Source organism: Cavenderia fasciculata (assembly GCF_000203815.1).
Source record: "Cavenderia fasciculata unplaced genomic scaffold Scf_EUAJFUG02HR96I-5, whole genome shotgun sequence".
NCBI classification, from domain to species: Eukaryota; Evosea; class Eumycetozoa; order Acytosteliales; family Cavenderiaceae; genus Cavenderia; species Cavenderia fasciculata.
The window spans coordinates 206,330-226,882 of record NW_004457624.1 but is presented as its reverse complement, the minus strand read 5'-3'; the positions used below and the strand labels follow the sequence as shown (position 1 = coordinate 226,882).

General features: G+C 32.9%; 7 protein-coding genes across 7 annotated transcripts; 3 read left to right on the top strand and 4 right to left on the bottom strand.

The window, feature by feature from the left end:
* Nucleotides 1–11: 11 nt before the first annotated feature.
* On the bottom strand, nt 12–4,509 carry DFA_11104 (DUF814 family protein; the record flags this gene model as incomplete). The annotated part of the gene is made up of 5 exons (XM_004349997.1): nt 12–977; nt 1,054–2,382; nt 2,460–3,515; nt 3,615–3,816; nt 4,328–4,509. 5 exons carry the CDS (start codon nt 4,507–4,509, stop codon nt 12–14), a joined length of 3,735 nt encoding a protein of 1,244 aa, XP_004350047.1.
* A 472-nt stretch (nt 4,510–4,981) lies between these two features.
* Nucleotides 4,982–8,190, bottom strand: DFA_11103 (uncharacterized protein; the record flags this gene model as incomplete). The annotated part of the gene is made up of 4 exons (XM_004349996.1): nt 4,982–5,595; nt 5,656–6,207; nt 6,283–7,431; nt 7,494–8,190. The coding sequence occupies 4 exons, from the start codon at nt 8,188–8,190 to the stop codon at nt 4,982–4,984; spliced, it is 3,012 nt and encodes a 1,003-aa protein (XP_004350046.1).
* Nucleotides 8,191–8,281: 91 nt separating this feature from the next.
* Nucleotides 8,282–9,629, top strand: DFA_11102 (uncharacterized protein; the record flags this gene model as incomplete). The annotated part of the gene is made up of 5 exons (XM_004349995.1): nt 8,282–8,289; nt 8,334–8,383; nt 8,466–8,605; nt 9,063–9,123; nt 9,211–9,629. 5 exons carry the CDS (start codon nt 8,282–8,284, stop codon nt 9,627–9,629), a joined length of 678 nt encoding a protein of 225 aa, XP_004350045.1.
* Nucleotides 9,630–10,813: 1,184 nt separating this feature from the next.
* DFA_11101 (uncharacterized protein) lies at nt 10,814–10,994 on the bottom strand (the record flags this gene model as incomplete). Its single annotated transcript, XM_004349994.1, has 2 exons — nt 10,814–10,888; nt 10,920–10,994. 2 exons carry the CDS (start codon nt 10,992–10,994, stop codon nt 10,814–10,816), a joined length of 150 nt encoding a protein of 49 aa, XP_004350044.1.
* A 932-nt stretch (nt 10,995–11,926) lies between these two features.
* DFA_11100 (uncharacterized protein) lies at nt 11,927–14,375 on the top strand (the record flags this gene model as incomplete). Its single annotated transcript, XM_004349993.1, has 3 exons — nt 11,927–13,192; nt 13,296–14,004; nt 14,089–14,375. The coding sequence occupies 3 exons, from the start codon at nt 11,927–11,929 to the stop codon at nt 14,373–14,375; spliced, it is 2,262 nt and encodes a 753-aa protein (XP_004350043.1).
* Nucleotides 14,376–14,553: 178 nt separating this feature from the next.
* DFA_11099 (uncharacterized protein) lies at nt 14,554–15,750 on the bottom strand (the record flags this gene model as incomplete). The annotated part of the gene is made up of 4 exons (XM_004349992.1): nt 14,554–14,575; nt 14,645–15,322; nt 15,399–15,493; nt 15,601–15,750. 4 exons carry the CDS (start codon nt 15,748–15,750, stop codon nt 14,554–14,556), a joined length of 945 nt encoding a protein of 314 aa, XP_004350042.1.
* Nucleotides 15,751–15,822: 72 nt separating this feature from the next.
* atg6A (autophagy protein 6) lies at nt 15,823–20,483 on the top strand (the record flags this gene model as incomplete). Its single annotated transcript, XM_004349991.1, has 9 exons — nt 15,823–15,833; nt 16,255–17,715; nt 17,796–18,019; nt 18,099–18,325; nt 18,348–18,423; nt 18,484–18,571; nt 18,641–19,352; nt 19,429–19,865; nt 19,958–20,483. The coding sequence occupies 9 exons, from the start codon at nt 15,823–15,825 to the stop codon at nt 20,481–20,483; spliced, it is 3,762 nt and encodes a 1,253-aa protein (XP_004350041.1).
* Between the last annotated feature and the right edge of the window lie 70 nt (nt 20,484–20,553).

Genomic DNA, 20,553 nt, shown 5'->3' with positions numbered 1-20,553 from the left:
AATTAGTTTATTTATTTCTTTTCTTTTGTATTATTTGTTGTTGTAGTAGTAGTAGTAGTAGTAGTTTCAGGTTTCTTTTGTTGTTCCTTTTCTTTTTTAGCTTGTGCCTCTTCATTGAATTTCTCGGTGGCCTTGGCCTTCTTTTCAGCCTTTTCTTTCTTTTTGGTGGCCAAAAGGTTGGGAGCATGGAGACGAACATCTGCCAACATGTTGGCAGAGATATCTTCATCCTTGATGATCTTGATCAATTCTTTTTCACGAGCAGTGATGTTTTTGAGACCGAGAAGGGTGGCTGCAGCTTGCTTGGCAGCCTTTCCTCTCTTTTGATGACCTGGTGTCAACTTGACCTTGTACTTGTAGTTGTTAAAGATGGTGTATGGACCAACCACTGGGATGGCAAAGTGAAGGATATCATTCTCCAATGGGTTACCAGTCAATGTATCAATATTACTAAAGATATTGTCATCAACCTTTACAGTTGATTCATTTTCTTCTTCCAATAATTTCTTGATTTCTTCTTGTTCCTTTATCTTGTCTTCTCTTTTTTCTTTTCTTGACTTTCTCTTTTTTTCCTTGTCTTCAATACCTTCTTCTTCTTCTTCATTGTCATCATCTTCTTCACTTGATGATTCTTCTTCTTCTTCTTCTTCTACTTTTTGTGGTTCTTGGACCAAGATTGGAGTTTCAATAACCTTTTCAACTTGAGTTTCCTTCTTTTCTTCAACAACAATGATTGGTTTCTTTTCTTCCTTTTTAGCAACTGTAGCTGCTGGTTGTTTACCACCCTTTGTTGGTTGTGGTTGGTTTTTGTTATTTTTCTTGTCCTTTTTCTTATCCTTTCTCTTTTCCTTTTTGGCACCAGCCGAACCCAACAATTCCATTGCCAACTTTCTTTCTTCTTCGTCTTGATGACCATATCTTTCTTGAATCTTTTTAAGTTTATTCTTTTGACTCATTGTCATATGTTTTTGAGGTTCCTAAAACAATAAAAAAAAAAAAAAATTAATTAAAAAAAGAATATTTTTATATAATTTATATTTTTTTTATACTTACAACTGTTGATTTCTTTTGTGGTTTTTCTGCTAAAACTGGAGCAACGATTTCCTCTTTTGGTGTGACGACTGGTTTTGGTGGTGGAGCTTGATTGGTGATTGTAAACTCTTCATCACCATCCTTTTTAGTAGCCTTTTCCTTTTCTTTTTTCATTTTACGTCTTTCAGCAGCAGTAATGTATTTGGTCTTTTTGCCACTCTTGTCATCATCGTCTCCTCCTTGTCCTTCCTCTTCTTCTTCTTCATCATCATCATCTTCATCATCCTTGTAACTACTGACCAATTTAATTTTATATTTATCATCCTTTTGTGTATTGGTAGAAGTAGTAGAGGTCGTAGTAGAGGATGTAGTAGTAGTTGTGGTACTACTGGTCTTTGCCAAATCTTCAGAAACTTGCATACCATCCATTTCCATAAACTTTTCTTCTTCCTTTTCTCTTTTTAATTTTGTTCTTTCAAATTTACGTAAATGTTTACTGTCGTCTGGCAATTCCTCCATTCTCATATCTTCATCGTGATCACCATCCATGCTGTCTCTGAGAAGTGAAGATCCACTTGATCGCTCTCCGAGATGGTTGGCAATGCAACTGTCATCAATCTTGAACATAAATCCAAAACCCATGACGAGCTGGCTGTGTGGAAGGTAGTTCTTTTTACCACGGATCATAAAACTACCAGTTGTCAAGAATTCACCAGATGGAGCCGTCTTGGAGACTTGGTGAGAGTAGACCCAGTAGGCAGAGGTGACAACCTTGGCACTCCAAGCATTACTGTAACACATGGTCATGGTACCAGCTTGAATGAGTGTGTTGGGTGGGATTTCACCACCCTTTGGATTCTTGATGACACAACTGGTACTACCAAAAATGTCGGCATGAACATAGACGTCGTCCTTGTCCAAATACTTTTTAAAGAGTAATTCGTTTTGTTGAGCATCTTTACCACTGATGACGATATAATTGTCACTACTAATAAACCAATGGAACTTTTCAAACCAAAATACCTTTCTCATTTGTTGCATTGATGATTTGGTCTTTACTTCTGACAATTGTTGTCTAGCCTTTTTCTCGGCAGCCTTTAAAGCAAAGTCTGCTTGTTGAATGGTTTTCTCTGCCTTTTCATGAGATTGTTTCTTTGAATCGTAAAAGTTTCTTGCATTGGCATAGGCCGACAATGAAATATCAACATCTATAAATACTGGCTTTTTTGCATTCTTTTTTTGGTTCTTTTTCTTTTTCTCTTCATCTTCCGAGTCATCATCACTATTTTCATCTTCATCTTCTTCATCCTCATCATCATCTAAATGTAAATCTGTTAATGATAATGTAATCTAAAAAAAATAAAAAGAAACAAAAAAAAAAATATTAATATTGATTATTTTTTATATTTTTGTTTTTTACAACTTACTTGATTTGTATCTAATTTTAATTTATGAATTTTGTTTGCAACAGAATAAGGATTCTTTTTCTTTTCTTCTTTTAATAATTGATTAAGGTTACCCCAATCCATTGAAGCAGCAACACCACTTCTAATGATAAGAATACATTGATCGACATCTTGAAGATTGGATTCAATCAATTGAGCCTTTTTGATGTTTTCACCCTCTGAAGCATAGAGACTGTCGATTCTACGTTGTTGATCTTCACGTACCTTGTCCAACTTTTTCAATACAGTCTGTTCTTGAGACATACGTTGTTGTTCAACCTTTTGAGATTCAATCTCTGAAAAGAATTGATCGACAGCCAAATCAAATGAATCATACTCTAAATACTTTTTATCTTGATATTGTTTATAAAGATATGGTACAAATTCTTCATAAACTACCAATTCTTTCTTTTCCTCTGTAGCAGCCTCTTCACCACTTCCAGCAATGGCATCCTTTTTCAATTGTTGTTGTTCGGCAGCCTTTTTCTTTTGTTGTTGTTGTTGTTTTGATTCTACTTTGGGTGGTTTCAATACGATGAAACCTTTGGATTGAACAGCCACATCAAATATCTTTTGTCCTTCTTTGAATGCTTCGATTAGCTTGGATGCATGCTCCTCGTGATTGTAACTCTCAATCTTGAGACTTGGTGAAAGACCGGCCATCAAGATACAATGTTCGATGAGTTCAGGACCAAAATCCAACGACTTGTTGAATACCTGCTTGAGAGTATCCTTTTTGTCGGCAGCTTGTTGGATGATATTGTCGACGAGTGCCTCTGTGAATACAGAGGGTGGTCTGGCCTTGTCCACCGGATAGACATCTCCCACGGCAATATTGTCGTTTTCAGTGTATTGATGTGTACGAAGAATAGCCAATACCTTGTAATCACCATCGGTCAATATAATGTTACCAATTGAAAACAACTCTACAATGACATGTTGTGTTGCTACACCAGACCCAAATGTAAAGTCTACAATTCTATCAACACCCAATTGTCTTACACTCTCTAATCTTTTAGTTTTTAAATATTTTCTTAACTACAAAAATATAGATAGAGATTAGATTAGATAGATTAGATTAGATCAATCGATTAGATAATTAACATTTTCTCTTTTAATCTTTTAATAATTTCTTACAGTGATTGAAAAGGGAGCAGGAGTATGATCACCTTTATCTCTAATAAAGTTTGTGCTATGAATTCTAATCCCACTTTCAATGATCAATGTCTTTTTGAAATCAGGTCTTGATAGTTTAAACAAAAAGACACGTGGACTGAGATCATAGATATTGGCAAGACGTAATCCTATAACATTCTTTTGAAGATTATGAACTGTTGTTCTAATATCAATAGATGAAAATCTAGTTTTCATTCTCTATCTCTCTCTTTTATAAATATATATATGGATGATGAATGAAAGATTGATAAATAAAAAAAAATAATTAAACTAATCATGAGGATCATGATAAAGAGTTTTTGAGAAAAACAAGGTAATTAATTTTTTATTTTTTTATTATTTTATTATTTTTTATCTTTTATAGAATCTATCTCTTTAAAACCATTTGAAATCAAGACCCACTTTGATGGGTTTTATAAAGCAAGCTTCTTTTTTTTATATTATTATTTTTTGTAAAAGGGGGTGTGAATAGGATAGATTAGTTTTGAACAAACATCATTTCTTTTGTACTTTTTGTTTTGTAGTTATATTTATTTATTTATTAGTGATAGAGATAAATATAATGACATTAAAAGATTTTTTAGAAACTGAATGGGGTATTATCTAAAATATATATTTGTATATGAAATCAATTAAATATATATCTAAATTGACTAATTATTAAAATAATTAACACTTTGAAAGCGAAATGAGTGCAAGAGCTTGCACTAATTAATGACGCGGTGCGCCTGCTACTTGCTCCCCATTTCAAGACAGCAAACCCAAAAATAAAAAAAACAATTACCAAATAAGGGTTTCGGTTGGAGATTTCAAGTTTCAATGTCTTCAGAGTACAAAGGTCAATAATAACAAACATTGTAGTTATTAAAGAGATAATATATTACCTATATTTGAATATGTATATATATATATAAAGGATAGAATAGTACTTGACCCGCGAGACTATAAATATCTCTCAACTTGCACATATTATCTGTTCCAAAAAGGGAGAATGGGTATTTAATGTGTAGAACCAACAACAAACAAATGCAAGTTACTACCATGGGATAAGCTCGATCTAGGTCTCACGACTCGCTAGATAACTTATAACATGTGTAAACATCCCAACTGTCCTTTGTCTATTCATTAAAAGTATCGATTATATCTTTTCTTCTTGAAAAGATGATAACGATCACCCGGGCAGAGGCTTAATGGTCTTGAAATGGTTCCTACCTATTAGGAGCTGCGCTATTATCCCGCATCTAACGGTATATATATTATATATATAAAGATAGGTTTATATGTAGAAGCTATTGTTCTTTTATTTACAATTTTAGGTAACACTTTTGCTATTGTTGTTGTTGTTGTTGTTGTTGTTGTTGTTGTTGTTGTTGTTGTTGTTGTTGTTGTTGTTGTTGTTGTTGTTGTTGTTTTTGTTGTTGTTGGAGGTGGTATCGCTTGACTAATGCCTTTAGCCGGTCAAAATCACCATTTTGTGTTAGACTCAGGTGTGAATCTACATAACAATGAGTGTGCATATGAACACCACAGGAATTACACATAGTTTTTACTCTTGTTTTTGTTTTATAGGTGAGAGCACGACCGCGTTTCTTTGGTCCATTATTCACTGGTTGATTTGCTTCACACCAAAAGCATTTAGAACGGGAATCACTTGTACAAAGTATATGATCCACTCTGTGATTGTCTGATGGATCTTGTGGGAGTAACTCCATGATTGGAGGTAGTCTTTCTTGTTCGCCCTCGTCGCCGCCGATTCTTCCTTCAACCACGATAGATGATAGTTCTTGTTGTTGATCGGGGATGGGTTTCCTCTTCCTGCTAGTTGCGGGTAGAGGTAGATTGAGTTTGGTTTGGACAACATGTGATACAAATTCTGAAAACTGGAGTCGTATTTCGGTTGTAAGGGCCTTGTAAATACAGTAGGCATTGATCATGGCCCTATCTAACTGAGAAAAGAAGTTGACATGCGTGTATTTGAACTTTCGGTGAGGATATGATCTACAAGAGGAGGCAAATTGACCTGATAGGTCAACTCCATGTGTGGTGTTGTTGTACTCGCTTTGGACTGATAGCTTTTTGCCTCCTTCACTAACCGTTGGTTCGACAGCATTGGTCAAAAAGTACGTGATTTTGCTATCATTGATTGCAACGGCACATATGTCTTGTGGAAGTCCAGATTCTTGTTTTGGGAAAGCAAATGCTGCTAGTTTTTTGGTGTTGGATTCTACATGGGGCTTAAGACCATTTTGGAATAGATATGAAGGTCTATTTGCTCTGACCGTCATAACAAAGTGTACTTTGTCATGTGTCAAACTACTGCTACTGCTACCAACACCACCACTATCCAAATCTTCTTCATCTACTTCGTCTCCATAGTTGGATCTAAAGTCGGATAGTCTAGTGGCAACTTCTAATGATGTATAGAAGTTATCCATTGCAAATAGATAGTTTTCAAGTGGTCTGGATTCATTGGCAACGTTTTCCTTTACCCATTGTGCAAATTCAAGAGGAATTCGTAATGGACTGTTTCCCTTAAAAGATAGATCAGGTTGATCTTGAAATAATAAATAAATAAAAGTTAATAAATATAGCCGCCATATGATATATGCTAAATGATGTATGAACATACCAAGCTTTGCAGTCTTTGTGGTCTCTTCACTTGACCCTTTATAAAGCCATTGAGTCAAGATAAATCCATTGTTATCAGATAGGACAAAGTATTTGAGTCCAAACTTATGGGGTTTGTCCGGTTCATATTGTCTGAATCTGACCAATCCTTTAAAGGGAGCCATGAACTCGTCCACAGAGAGACGCAGAGAGGGAGAGTAGTATCTATTCGAATTGTCCTCTATCATTGATACTAGAGTTTCCTCATCAAAATGAAGGTACTTGAGAATGTCTTGAAATCTATTTCTTGTCATCTTGTCTGAGATGGGAGTTGGCATATTCATGTTAGTTGTGGACCAATGTTGGAATACTCTAGGAAGTTTGATTATTCCCATAAAAAACCCCATATATATAAAAGATTCTATCTCTTGAAATGTGAATGGTTTGGCAATAGCATGTGCTCCAATACGACGAATGTATTCTGCTCTTGCTTCATTGGTGTGAGCAACTTCAAATGGACACACAAAGAAACCTTTTTTCCAATCTTCAAATGTTGGCATCGAATCTGATATCCTTTTATATTCATTTTTTCTTTCTCTACTGGTCATTTGATTGAAAGTTTTTGTAGCTTCCTCTTCTCCTTCTTCAGCTTCTACTTCTACTTCTTCTTCTTCTTCTTCTTCTTCTTCTTCTTCTTCTTCTGGGGTGGAGGAAGAGGTTGAAGGAGTAGATGAAGGATTTGTTGTTGAGATATTTGTCGCATGAGCAATTGGGGTGCCTTGAAACCAACTGATATCAATAGGCCCTTCTGCACTAATTGGTTCCACAACTTGTTGATTTTTTTTAATCTTCTTCTGTTTACGTTTGTTTTGAGTTGAAGTACCCCCTCCTCCTCCTGTTCCTTTACGTAAATTTGTATAATAACTTGATAAGAATGCGTAATCTGTTTTATACTCAACCCTATATATCATATATAGTGTTGATTCTTCTTGAATATAACGGATTAAGCTGGGGCTGAGGATGAGACTGATAACATCTTGGGGTGTGGCGTTTTGTGGAACATTTTTTGAAAAGGCCTTGTTGTTTTCGTCCATTTTGTACGAGATACGACTTCTTAGTTTATCAAAATTATCATTATCTAACATTTCCCATTGTTGACCCAGATCGTTGACTATAAAAAGAAACAGTTGTTATTATAAATATTTTATATTTGATGCTTTTAATGTTACACACCTTTAAAGCATTTGCACTTGCAAGTCTTGTTACATCCCTTGTTCCCATAATGACAACGACAATAGTCGGTGGCACATTGCTTGCCTGTACAGGCACAGTCGACATATCCTTTTGCATTTGGATCAATGATTTGTGTGTAGGCATATGACTTGGAAGCATTGGGATCCAAATCTGATAAATCGAAAGGATTGACAGGTCCTCCGTTCACCTTTCGATTTATCATCCTCATTTGGAGGAATCTATTGAATCTTTCGTGCATGGATATATGTTGTGGAGTTGCAAGGGTAGAGATTGATTCAGGGCTCTCGAACATTTTGAACAAATCTTTATTCAAATCCCTTTTGAACTCTCTTTTGAACCATTCTTCTTCTTGCTTGTAAGCTTGTTGATTCACAACCAGTTTTGTTCTCCTTTTTTTAGATGGGTTAGTGCCTCCAACGACAGTAGATGAAGATGAGCTATTGTTTTGAGAGGCTGTGTTGTTGTTGTTATTGTTGTTATTGTTGTTATTGTTGCTGTCTACCTCGCCCTCCTCCTCTTCCTCTTCCTCGTCTACTTCTTCTTCCACCTCCACCTCCTCGTCATCCACTAGTTGATCATCACCAATATCCTCCTCTATCTCGTCTTCAAAGGGTCCTCCATTGAACAAGGAACCCAACAGACCAGTCTTGACAACCTTTTTGATTCTTGAAAACATTTATATTACAACTATTCGTCGTTTGTTTGATAGACATTGTAATGTAATACACATCTATCTGTTCTGTATCTGTATTTATATATATATTTATATGTATATGTATGCATAAAAATTTTTTTATTATTAAATGTTATAATATTAAGACTCTTCTCATACCTATATCACAAGAGAGGTTGTTTCCTTATTTGGAAAAGTAAAAAATTTCAAAAAATAAAAACCGAAATCATGATGATCTCAGTAAACAAGGTGTTAAATAATATTTTATTTTATTTTAGAAAAATTTAAAAAGTCTATTAAAGAATTGTCTATTTGGAATATAGTCATTCCAGCAGGTGCCATCATTTTGTTGTATTGGTACCCTCATCCAATGAAAGAATTTGAAGTTTCATCAATCAAAGAGTATCCACGTGATAATGTCATTTCTTTTGCCAAAAAAAAGTATCAACTTTAATTTCCACCCCTAGATAATACCTATCATCATTTAATAAATTGTGTAAATATTTGAAGTCGAGTAGGATAGTATCCTGACAAGATACTTTGTTTCCTCTGGGTGAAAGTAGATTTTAACCTTGATATCGTAATTGTCGACCTTTATTACTTTGTTTTACAAGCTTTTCTTGGCCACAGATCTATACAAAACCATGAACTGGGATTTGGAACTATACTTTGAGATGTGGAACCTTTATGATGACGTCAGAAAGAATAAAAAAATCGCAAGACACGTGATCAGATTTTTTTCCACTTGGATATTTAAAGATAGATTGATAAAATGGCAATCTTTTATTGATATAAATATGAACCAATTCAGATCACTTTTATTCATTTCATTTTAAAAACAATCACACACAACATATATATATATATTATAAAAGATGTACAAAATCATTACTATTGTCTCTTTACTCTTTGCCATTTTTGCAATTTCTAGTGCTGGTATGTTGTAATATTACACTGACAATCACAGATTCATTTAACTAATCAATCTCCTTCCTCTTTGTTCTTCATTCTTAATCAATTTAGGAATTCTCCCTGGTAACTGGATTTGGCACCAAAACATTAATCAGCCATGTGGAACAACCTCCTATGTCAATGTGACCACAATTAGCAACAAATTTGCCAGTTTTGGAAATAGCCAATCCTACACCCTTCTCGTAAACTGTACAATCTATTCTGACAATACTTTTACTGGATTGGGAACACTCTACATCCCAGGCACCTACTCGATCTCTGGATACACCAATGTCAAGGGCCAACTCATCAACGCATTCAGTTTGGTCGCTGTCTATGCCAGCAATTCAAACCCATACTACCCAGGTTCCACTGAATACTATGTATTCTCCAATTGTTATTCCAACTCTGATGAATCTTCTAATCCAATGATCGCCTCTAATTTTGAAGACAATGGAAAGGGCTTAGATTCTATTGGTCGTCCATTATAAATAAAATAAATAAATAAATAAATAAATAAAATGCTATTATTTTTTTATTTTTAAAACTCCCTTAACATAGTGTATATTTAAGTTTAGTATTCAATACTTACATTCAAATGCCTTATTATTGCCAACTACTATTATTATTATTATTATTATTAGAGAGAATGATTGATAGGATCTAATAGATCACGCTGATCGTTTGTGTACTCGCATACTCCTTGACTACAACCATTTCAACCCTTACCCCTAACCTCCTCTTTATTCTCTCTATAGTGTTGCAACCACAAACAATCTGTAGAGCTCTATCAAGACAACCAACTTGTAATCGTTAGTTACATGTGCATCATGTAACCATATTTATATATATATAACCCTTGATGTTGCGCAGAACCTGTAATGCTGTCATGACGTCAATGAGATAGTCAAAAGATGTATTGTTAACTGTAGAGTAGGTATAAATATATCTTCCAAACCGCTACATAGTAATGGCGATATTAATAACTCTTTAACAGGTAATGACGACCATCATGATGATGATCTGTTGATCTTGACAATCACACAAAAAAAGAGGGTTAAATTCGAACGGATAAACCTCACTCTTTCTGACTGGGTATATCCTAAATCCAAGTCATCCACATTTATCTTGTATACCGTAACCATGGTCAATTACCAACCCATCCATTGGACGATAATATTATGTGGTGTGCTATGAGGAAGCTCTGCACTAATTTAAAAAACGAGACCTCTGCATTACTTGTCACTTTGAGAGTAGCGGGGAAAGTAATTGTTTCACATAAAATATCCAACAATGGGCTTTGCAACAAACAGTTTTCATTGGCCTGTTTGTGATCTTCGATAAAAAAACAAATCCCGTTTGATCTTTGCGGGGGTGTGTCAAGAATAAGCCCAAAGCCTCCACCCATCAAAAATCGCAGCCCACCTCCTCATCATGACCTTCGTGCGCAACAAAAACAAAAATAATCGAGCCAAAAGATATTTTTATCTTTTGTTCCGCTTTGCTCTTTCATCACTTCAAATATCCTGCTCTTTTAAACCAGCAACCCCACATACAATGGTTTCATCAAACGAATAAACACCCCCATTAAAGCAGGTCGATGCCCTCCCCAACACGGTTGATGAAAAACTCTGAAGCAACATGTTTTGTTTGAGTATACAAGCTTGATTTAAGTTTATCTTGATGAAAGATCCCTTGTTGCTATGATGATAGAGTAACAAGAAGAGGAGAAGAGAGAACCACCTTGCACCTTTATTTATTTATTTTTTTTTCTTCCATACCACCATTAAATCGACAGAGACAGAGAGACAGAGAGACAGCTCCTTCCAAAGGAAATCCAGCAAACAACCATCCATTATCTATTTCTTTTTTATTTTTTTATTTATACATATACATATATCTACTTTTACTCGCGACTCAACCCGTTCGTTACATCCGACGGCAGAAGAACAAGAGACAAAAGAAGTGATCTATTATAACCACCTACCCACGGCAACTGATCATCGACATCATTTTATTGTATTCAGTTTGTTCAGCGTAGTACTATAATTCAACAACGACAGACAGAAAGTAGAAACAGTTATTTATCAGTTTGACTTTTAATGATCATATCATTAGAGTACACAACAATTTTTAAAAATAACATCACCATCACACAATTAAATCAATCTCGTTGTGGTTACTCAAATTTACTTGTCGATCAACCAGTACCTACCAACAACACAACCCTAACCCACACACTATAGTATTAATAGTAATAATAATCAAGAAAAGAGAGACCATCTGTGACTTTTTTTTTTTTTTTTTTTTTTCCAACATCACCTGATCAACACACCACGCGTAATCAGCACCAGCTACGAAATTCACTTTACTTGATCCATCTTTGCCATCCACCAATCCATCAACCAACCAACCTGGATTGATTTTAGCTTTTTTCCTCACCTTCTCATCCTCTCAAACAACACGCGTAGTACTACTTCCTCTTCACCCAACATCAGGATTTGTTTTGTCGACAAGTACAAAACCGACTCACTACTTTAGGCTCGCCATCAACCAATCAGTACCTCACATACTCAACCATACATACATACACATAATCACCAATTTATTTATTTATTTATTTATTTATTCAACTTCACACAACAAACTAAAGTACTACTTTGGGGCTCCTACTTTCTTTTTCCTTGAAGGTCCACATCTTTTTTCTTTTTTTTTCCTAAAATCCTTTTTTTAAAACTTTTTTGTATCATAATCATAATATAATAATATATTTTTGTAATATAACAAAATGTCATCAACATTCTTATCATTGTTTGATTTGTTGGCATCAAGATTCAGATCAGATTCTGGTGGTGAAAACAATGGACAGGGTGGTATGAGTGTTCAAGTTGGCGATCAGTCCGAATCATCTGATCTGTCGGGACACTCTCAACCAAGATCAAGATCACATACAGAGACTGTCAGACCATCCAACCTACCACTACCAAATAGATCACCAATACAATCAAGACAAAATAGATCAATGACAACTCAATATGATCCTTCTCTTCCACCACCACAAACTGGAAATCAAAATAATAATAATAATCAGAATAATCAGAATACATTGACAGTTCCAGGACAACCACCAAGAAATCCAAATAGACGTAGTACAAACATGCCAAGAAGAGGAACAGTTGTTGATCAAAATGGAAATACTACTACTACTACTACTACCACTCTACAAGTACCAAATGGTCCACCAGGACTCAAAGTATCACCACAACATAAAAGAAGATCAACAGTTGTTAGACCACCATCCAATGTAAATTTACCTTTAAACAATAATAATATAAATAATAATAATAATAATAATAATAGTACATCCACCACCACAACTACCACCACAACTTCAACGAATAATAATAATAATGAAGAAATTGTAACATTAACAATCCCAAAAGATACTCAACAACAAACTACTACTACTACTACTCCAACTACAACTTCACCAATAATAATGACAGATTCATTAGTTTTAAGAGTACCAAATATTGTAGTTGGATCAACAAATGATTTTGAAGCGATAGTAGTTAATAGTACACCCAATTCACCGGAAACTATGACACAATCAAATGATCCACTTGTACCATTTGTACCACCACTTGATCTTCAACCAAACTCAAATGGAGAACATGGTATTGAAATGACTACAATGGGAGATGATGATAATACAGAAGATGACCAATACTCGTACGATGACTATGACCCCGATATTCCAACCGCCGGAGAATTTGCCACTGAAGAAGATTTGGAAATGGCTACCAAAGGAGATGGAGAAGAAGAAGAAGTAGAGGAAGAAAAGCCAATGATATTCACACACAAATCATTTTTCATCAATATTGGTAAATACTTTGGTTCCATGTTGGGTATGGTTATCTTGGTGTCTTGTGTAGCCGTTGCATACGGTCTCTTTGAAATTTATGCAGGTTGTAGATTTGTTGATAATACTGAATATAGCACATGGCCATTTTGGGGTGTTGTAACTCATTCAATTTCTCGTATTGTCTTGAATGTAAGTCAAAATAGAAATAGAAATAGAAATAGAAAAATAGAAATAGAAAGTGAAATATTAATATTTTTGTTTATTTTTTTGATTTTGATTTTGATTTTTTTAGACTGCATTATGTATGTATCCATATTTATTATTGACAATGTTTTTTGGATTTAAAAAGACTATGGTATGTTTATGGATAAGTCTTGGAGCAAGTATTGGCGCGTCGGTATGGTCGACATACAATGTTGTCAATCCCGTTTTAAATCAGACCGTTGCACTGCTACCTTCCTATTTCTTCTTTGTCGTTGCATTGTTGGGTAGTACGAGTTATCTTAGTCGAAAGATAGGGTCGCCTACTTTCCGTCACTTGTTCCTCGGCCAGTTTGTTTTGGCTGCCATTATTCTCATCATCTATGATTTCCTCTTGGTTCCCTTTTACATTACGACCACGTCGATCAACAAGTCGGTGGTGCGTATCGTCATCCATCCCGGTCTCTGTGCCGCCGCCCTCTTTGTGTCGCGTGCCTGCTCGAGTCGTATCAAGCCCGATGTTCCAGGCACTAATGTCTTCCCCGTACTCATTTTCATGTGGTTCTCGACGTACTATGGTCGCTTCTTTAACAGCGTCATGTCGCTCGGTTTCATGACCGGTACCATGGTGATCGTCTCGTTGCTCGAGTTGGTGTGGCGTACCACCCTCCGTCCACGTGACAAGAGAATCATGAACGCCATCTGCGGTTATTGTTTCAAAAAGGAATTGACGCACAGTAACGACTTTGCCAAAATCTATAGAGACTTTTTAAGACATGAACAATTATATGAAAATACTTGTAAGCAAACAAACAAAAACAAAATATAATAATAATAATAGTTCCAAAAATATTAATACTTTTTTTTTCTTTTTTAAAACTTAGCAATTTTAACTGCATGCGCCATTTATTTAGCATTCTATTCTGTATTCCAAGATGATCTTGGAGGAAATTACGCAAGAGTATTATCAAGTATGGCAATTCAATTGGCACTAGAGTGGTCAACCGATGCACTCTCATTGTACATTGAATCAAGAGTACACAAGATGGAAGTACTCAAGATTGAGAAATTACCAAAAGGTTTCTATTTTATGATTTGCTACACTTTCTTTTTAGGCATGGCCTACTCTACTTCACGTATCATTTTAATTACAGAAGATAAATGGTTGTAACATTACGATGTAACTCAAAGAGTTTACACACACAAACAAATATTAAATATTTAATAATAATAATAATAAAACAAACAGAATAATATATATATATTTATATATTTAAATAATAATAATAATAATAATACACAACAGATAATTAATTAATAACTATAATAACGATAAATAATAAATAATATCATACAATACTTGTAATACTACTAAATAATAATATATATATATATTTTAATTAATTATCTTTTTATTAATATTTGTCGCATTTGTTTTACAATTTAGATGATTGATTATTATTATTATTATTATTTATGATTGATTTAATGAATTGATCAATTTTTAAACTATATTCTTTTGGATTTACTTTTAGATGCATTACATGAGGTGAGTTTTCAAAACATTGTGTTTGAACTAAATCTGTTGAGGAAGAGGACGTGGACGATGATCCACCAGTACTGGATGATTTAATTGTTGGTTTCAAGATATTCTTTTTAAGTAATTGAATAAAAATATTAACTTGTTGATATGGAACAAAATTATCTTTTTTAGAGTACAGTACAAGATGATTCCATCTATTACGAGAGTCTGCCAATACACCTTGATAACTAGCACAATATGGAATCCATTGTGACATTGCAAGTGGTAGAATGAGCAGAGCAAGAAAAGATTGTAGTTTGGTTTGGGCAGCTGCTCGAATGACATGTATTCCAGCACCCCAAGATACACCTGGAGCACTATCAAAAACAGTTCCACAAATAGCATTACGAATCACTTGGAATTCTTTTTGTCCTGCATTACTATACAAGATTCGAATAAAATGTCCATACATGAAACCTCCACCATTACTAAATACATTAAAAATGATAGATTTACAATTGCTCTCTTGAATATAACTTTGAAGTTCTCTCAATACTTTGGTTGCTTTTACTAATAATGTTAAATATGGAAATAAACTACATATAAAAAAACAAATGTCAGTAAAGAAAGAAAAGAAAGGTTCAGAAAACTTAAGTATATAAATATTCATACAATTCAATTAATGGTACAGGATAATATAAACAATTGAAACCTTTGTTATTCCATAACTCTACATATTTTAATAGATGTTTAGCATGTCCTCCAACCTACAATATATAATAATTTTAGAATAAATTAGATTTGATACTACCACTACTTGTGACTTGTGCCAAAGGTGAAAGAGAGAGAAGATGTATTTTTAAAGTGAACATACCCAACCTAATAATACTATTGTTGGTCTTGCATCATTCAGTAATACCAATTCCTTGTTATCAGATCTACTTGTAGTAATTGGAGGTATTGGTGATGCATTGGTTGCAGGTGAATAAAAGAAATACTTTTTAGATGCTTTACTATTAGGCATTGTTGTTGTTAATTATTACTATTACTATTGCTATTACTGCTATCTATAATCAATTAAAACCAATGTCATAGAATGATTTGTTTGTTTGTTTGCTTGCTTGTTGGCTGAACCATTTAAATTACATTTAATAACAACAATTATGACAATGAATTTGAACCCACCAAATAAATAGGCACTATAATTTTCCTTTTTTAGAACAAATTAGATTTTGTTCTAATTATCAACGGTTCATTAATTCAAATTACTTTGTAATAATAACTTACTATTCATTGATGACTATATTTCCTTCCTTTATCTGTTTGTTAACATTGGTTGCACAAACCTTTAAAAATTAATGAGGGCAAGGGAAGGGACACTACAGCTGAACGAGATTATTAATAAAAATTAAATAATTAATTAATTTATCATTATAATAATCAGAGGTGGTTCTTAGTTTGATACCCTTTTCAAAACTACATTAAATATTTAATATTACTAAGAATAATAATAACACTACACTTCTAGGTCTTTGATTATTACAACCTCTTCTTTATCATCATCTTCTTCTTCTTCTCCACTCATAGTACTAATATTTGAGATGTATAATATAAATAGTAACAATAACAATAATAATAATAATAATAATAGTAGTAAGAATATTAATATAAAGAACAAGAATGATGATCAACAACAACAACAACAACAACAACCATTACAACCATCATCTGATTGGGTGATGGTAAATGATCAGTATAGGCAGCAACAGACTACTACTACCTCTACTCCGACGACACATACAACAAGTAAATCTATACCAATCCCAACTGTAAATAATAACAATCATACCAATATATTCTCAACTACTCCGTCATCAACATCATCTATTACTACGTTTATACAAAAGACATTTTCATCGTCTTCATCACCTCCGAATCATACAACCGTCGGATTTAATACAATTCAACAGAATCTTGAACATACCAATAAGAATACATCAACCAATACTAGTCCTATATTGGCATCTACTCGAATACCAACGACGACGAATACATCTTCGTCTTCGTCATCATCATCGAATCCAATACCAATACCATCGCTGAGAAAGAATAGTGGAAGTAGTTTTAAATTGGACTCATTTTTAATGGGAATACATCATCATATTGGATCACCGTCATCATCATCACCTACACCATCACCTATTGACAAGGAAGCAGCGTATCAACAACAACTCAATAGTGTAGTGACACTAGAGCATCCACATCCATCACCGGCATCTCTCAATACTACTACTACTACATCGCTGAGTTCAAGTCAAGAAAAGAGATGTAATTATTGCCAATCATCTCGAGTCGTTGTAAACGATCACAATAATGTAATAACAAATAATCTAAATAATATAGCCTTTTCACCATCAACTACAAACGCTATTCAAGGTTTTGCTAATCAAGGTTTCAATAATAATAATATTGATAATAATAATGGTTTTGGTAATTTAAATGGATCATCGACAATACTTTCAACTTCACCAACTACATCTGCTGTATTATCAGGACAAAAACAACAATTGATTCAAAGACATTTACATCATCATCCTGCAATTGTCGAGCTGGCAATGAATGTTGAAATGTTGCAACAATATAAAATGCAACAACATGTAGTGTCGGTGAGTCAGCAACCTCTCAACAGTCTCGATGTATCACAAGAATCGCTCATTTCGGCATACAACTCTTCAGAACACTATTCATCAGTCTATTACAATATTTTGACACAATTGGATCTCGTCGATCAACGGCCTAGTCAATACCAAAGCCATCTCAACGAGATTGATAATTTTCTTCAACAATTGGAAAAGTTTTCTCAAGGTTTAAACATTCAAATATTTAATAGACTTGGTGATAATATTAAACTCATCTATGATCATCTTACCTTGATTAAAAATGATTTAATTGATATTCAAAGAAATAATATTTCATCTGTACAATTCAAGTATGCAAAACAAAAAATATATATAAAACAAAAACAATCATTCTTCTAGTATTAACCATAATTTATTATTATTATTTTAGAGGATATTTAACAATTACAAATCATACATTAAATAATTTAGATAAATCAACTCAACAATTTACTTTAAAGTTTTTACATTCAATTACACCATTCATGTCAGTACCAGCTGTATTATTTAATGATACACTCAAGAAATACGCAAAAATTACGATCACCAAACATAAACTTACACCTCTTGGATGTGAATGGAATATTACTTTACAATTTGAAAGAAATTTTATGGGTAACTAATAGAATAATAGTAATCATCAATTAATATCAGACTTAATAATATTAATATTTTAATTTTATTTTATTTTTAGATGTAATTAAATATTGTGATCCAATTAAATCTATCACTATTCTTGTATATCATTCATCATCACAAACACCACAATATTTCCATGTTAAAAACAAACCGATTATTATTAGTGAAGAGAAACAATTTATTGGATCAGTATCACATTTTTGTGTTGAATTGATACCACTACTTCAAAAGGTTGATGGATCCCTTACATCTTCTTTGGGAGGATTCTACATGACCTATCTTGTAAATAATTTAAAATATCTAGTATCATGTATTCCAAAACAAACAAGAGAATTTTCAAAATTTGAAGTTGATAGATTATGTTTATTATTTAAAAGCAAGTAAAAAAAATACATTATTATTTTTATAGTAATATTAACCTTTTTATTTTTAATTTTTAGGAAATCCAAATTATTTAAAAGAAGTTATACCAAATTTTATAAAACATTTATATTATGATCCATTATTCTTTCATCTTTGGAATGAAAGGTATGTAAAAAAGAAGTGGCATTGTTTTTGAAATTAATTAACTTATTCTTTTTTTATTTTTTTTTTTAGATGTATACATTTTGTTTCAATGAAAGAATCAATAGTTCCAAATGAATTTTTAGGTAGATTAATATCAAACAAATTTTCCTTTTTAATATCATTTGACGAGAAGAATTTCATTGTATATTTTACAAGAGGCATTTCTCAAACCATACACACTGAACTATTTACAACGATTCAAGCATTGATAACATTTATTCAATCCAATCAATTCATTTCAATTATCATTTACGCCAAGGAGAATGATGTTCAACCAATTAGTTATTTTAATACTATCATCCCATTATCAGTAACAACTGTAGAACAACAAAATTCATCACTTGTTACTATTCAACAATCTCCAAGAGATAGTAATCATTTAAAATCTACGACTACAACAAATGATAAATCAATAACATTATGTGGACCTTGTATATCGTTGATTAGAGAGTTTTTAGAGAAATTAAATATAGAAACTCAAAGTGAAAATGCAACCTATATTCAATTTTTAAAGGATAATAGTATTGATATTAATACTATATTGACAACAACTACACCAGTCATACCAACCATTAAATCATCTCCTTTAACATTTGCTTCAACATTTTCACAAAATAGTAGTAGTAGTGCTAGTGGTGGTGGTAGTAGTTTGATAACCTCTGTAGATTTATCAATTATTAAAGAACAAGATAGAAAATGGGCACAATATACTTATCAAGCTCTTGATGAAGAAATGGCTGCTGTATGTAAAGGATACATACATATTTTTTAATAATAATGATTCTAACATTTTCTTTTTATTTATTTATTTTTCTTAGATGGAAGAAATTGAAAAAGAATTAATGAAAGAATATATGGGATTAGAAGATCAAATGGATGATATTGTAGAAATGAGAATTAAATTGGATGGAATACATAAAGAGATTAGAGAAGAAGAGAAGAAACATTATAGTGAAGTCAATCAATTCTATCAAGGTTACTTTTCAATGATTGACGAGAAGCTATTGATGGAAAGACAAATAGCATCGACTCGGGAGGATATTGAAAGCCTCTCTGAAATCAATCTATTGCGTGAATTGTTTCAAATCAGTTTTGAAAAGGTCGATGAACATACTATCGTTAAAATCAACGATCTACATCTTGGTACACTACCTCCAAAACACAAGGTTGAATGGGATGAAATTAATGGTGCCATGGGTTTAATTGTATTACTTGTACATATCATTGCAAAACAATTAAATTATAATTTTATAAAGTATGAAACAAAAGTAAAATAATATAATATAAAAATTAGATAAATAATGTATTAATTTAGAAAATTTTCTTTTATTCTTTTTATTTTCGTAGATATAAATTAATACCAATGGGTAACAAACCTATTATTCAATCGAAATTTGATAAAGAAGCATACCCATTGTATGGTGGAGACGATGTTTATTTCAAAACAACGTTTATGTTGTGGGGAAGAACTGAACATAAATTCGATGTTGGACTGGAGGCTCTGTTGTCTTGTGTCAATGAATTGTGCAGTTTGGCATTCACCAAATACAATTTACAGTTTGCATTCAAGATTGATCGTGACAAAATTGGAGGAAAGAATGGACATCAATCGATAAGAGTCAGTGGAAACACAGAAGTAAATTGGACAAAAGCATTAAAGTATATGGTTACCAATATCAAATGTATCATACCTCATTTGTCTAAAGAATTATCATCAAATACCCCAACTACATCTTCATCAATCTTATCATCTTCCTCTTCATCTGTTTTTAGTTCATCATCATCCTCTACTATATTATCTTCATCTTCATCTTCAATTAATAATAATAATAATAATAATCCTATTAAAGAAGAAGAAGAAGTAATATTATAAATTAAATAAATTAAATAGACATATTTTTTTCTTTTTTTGCTTTACAAAAAGTTTCCTTTTTTTTTTTTTG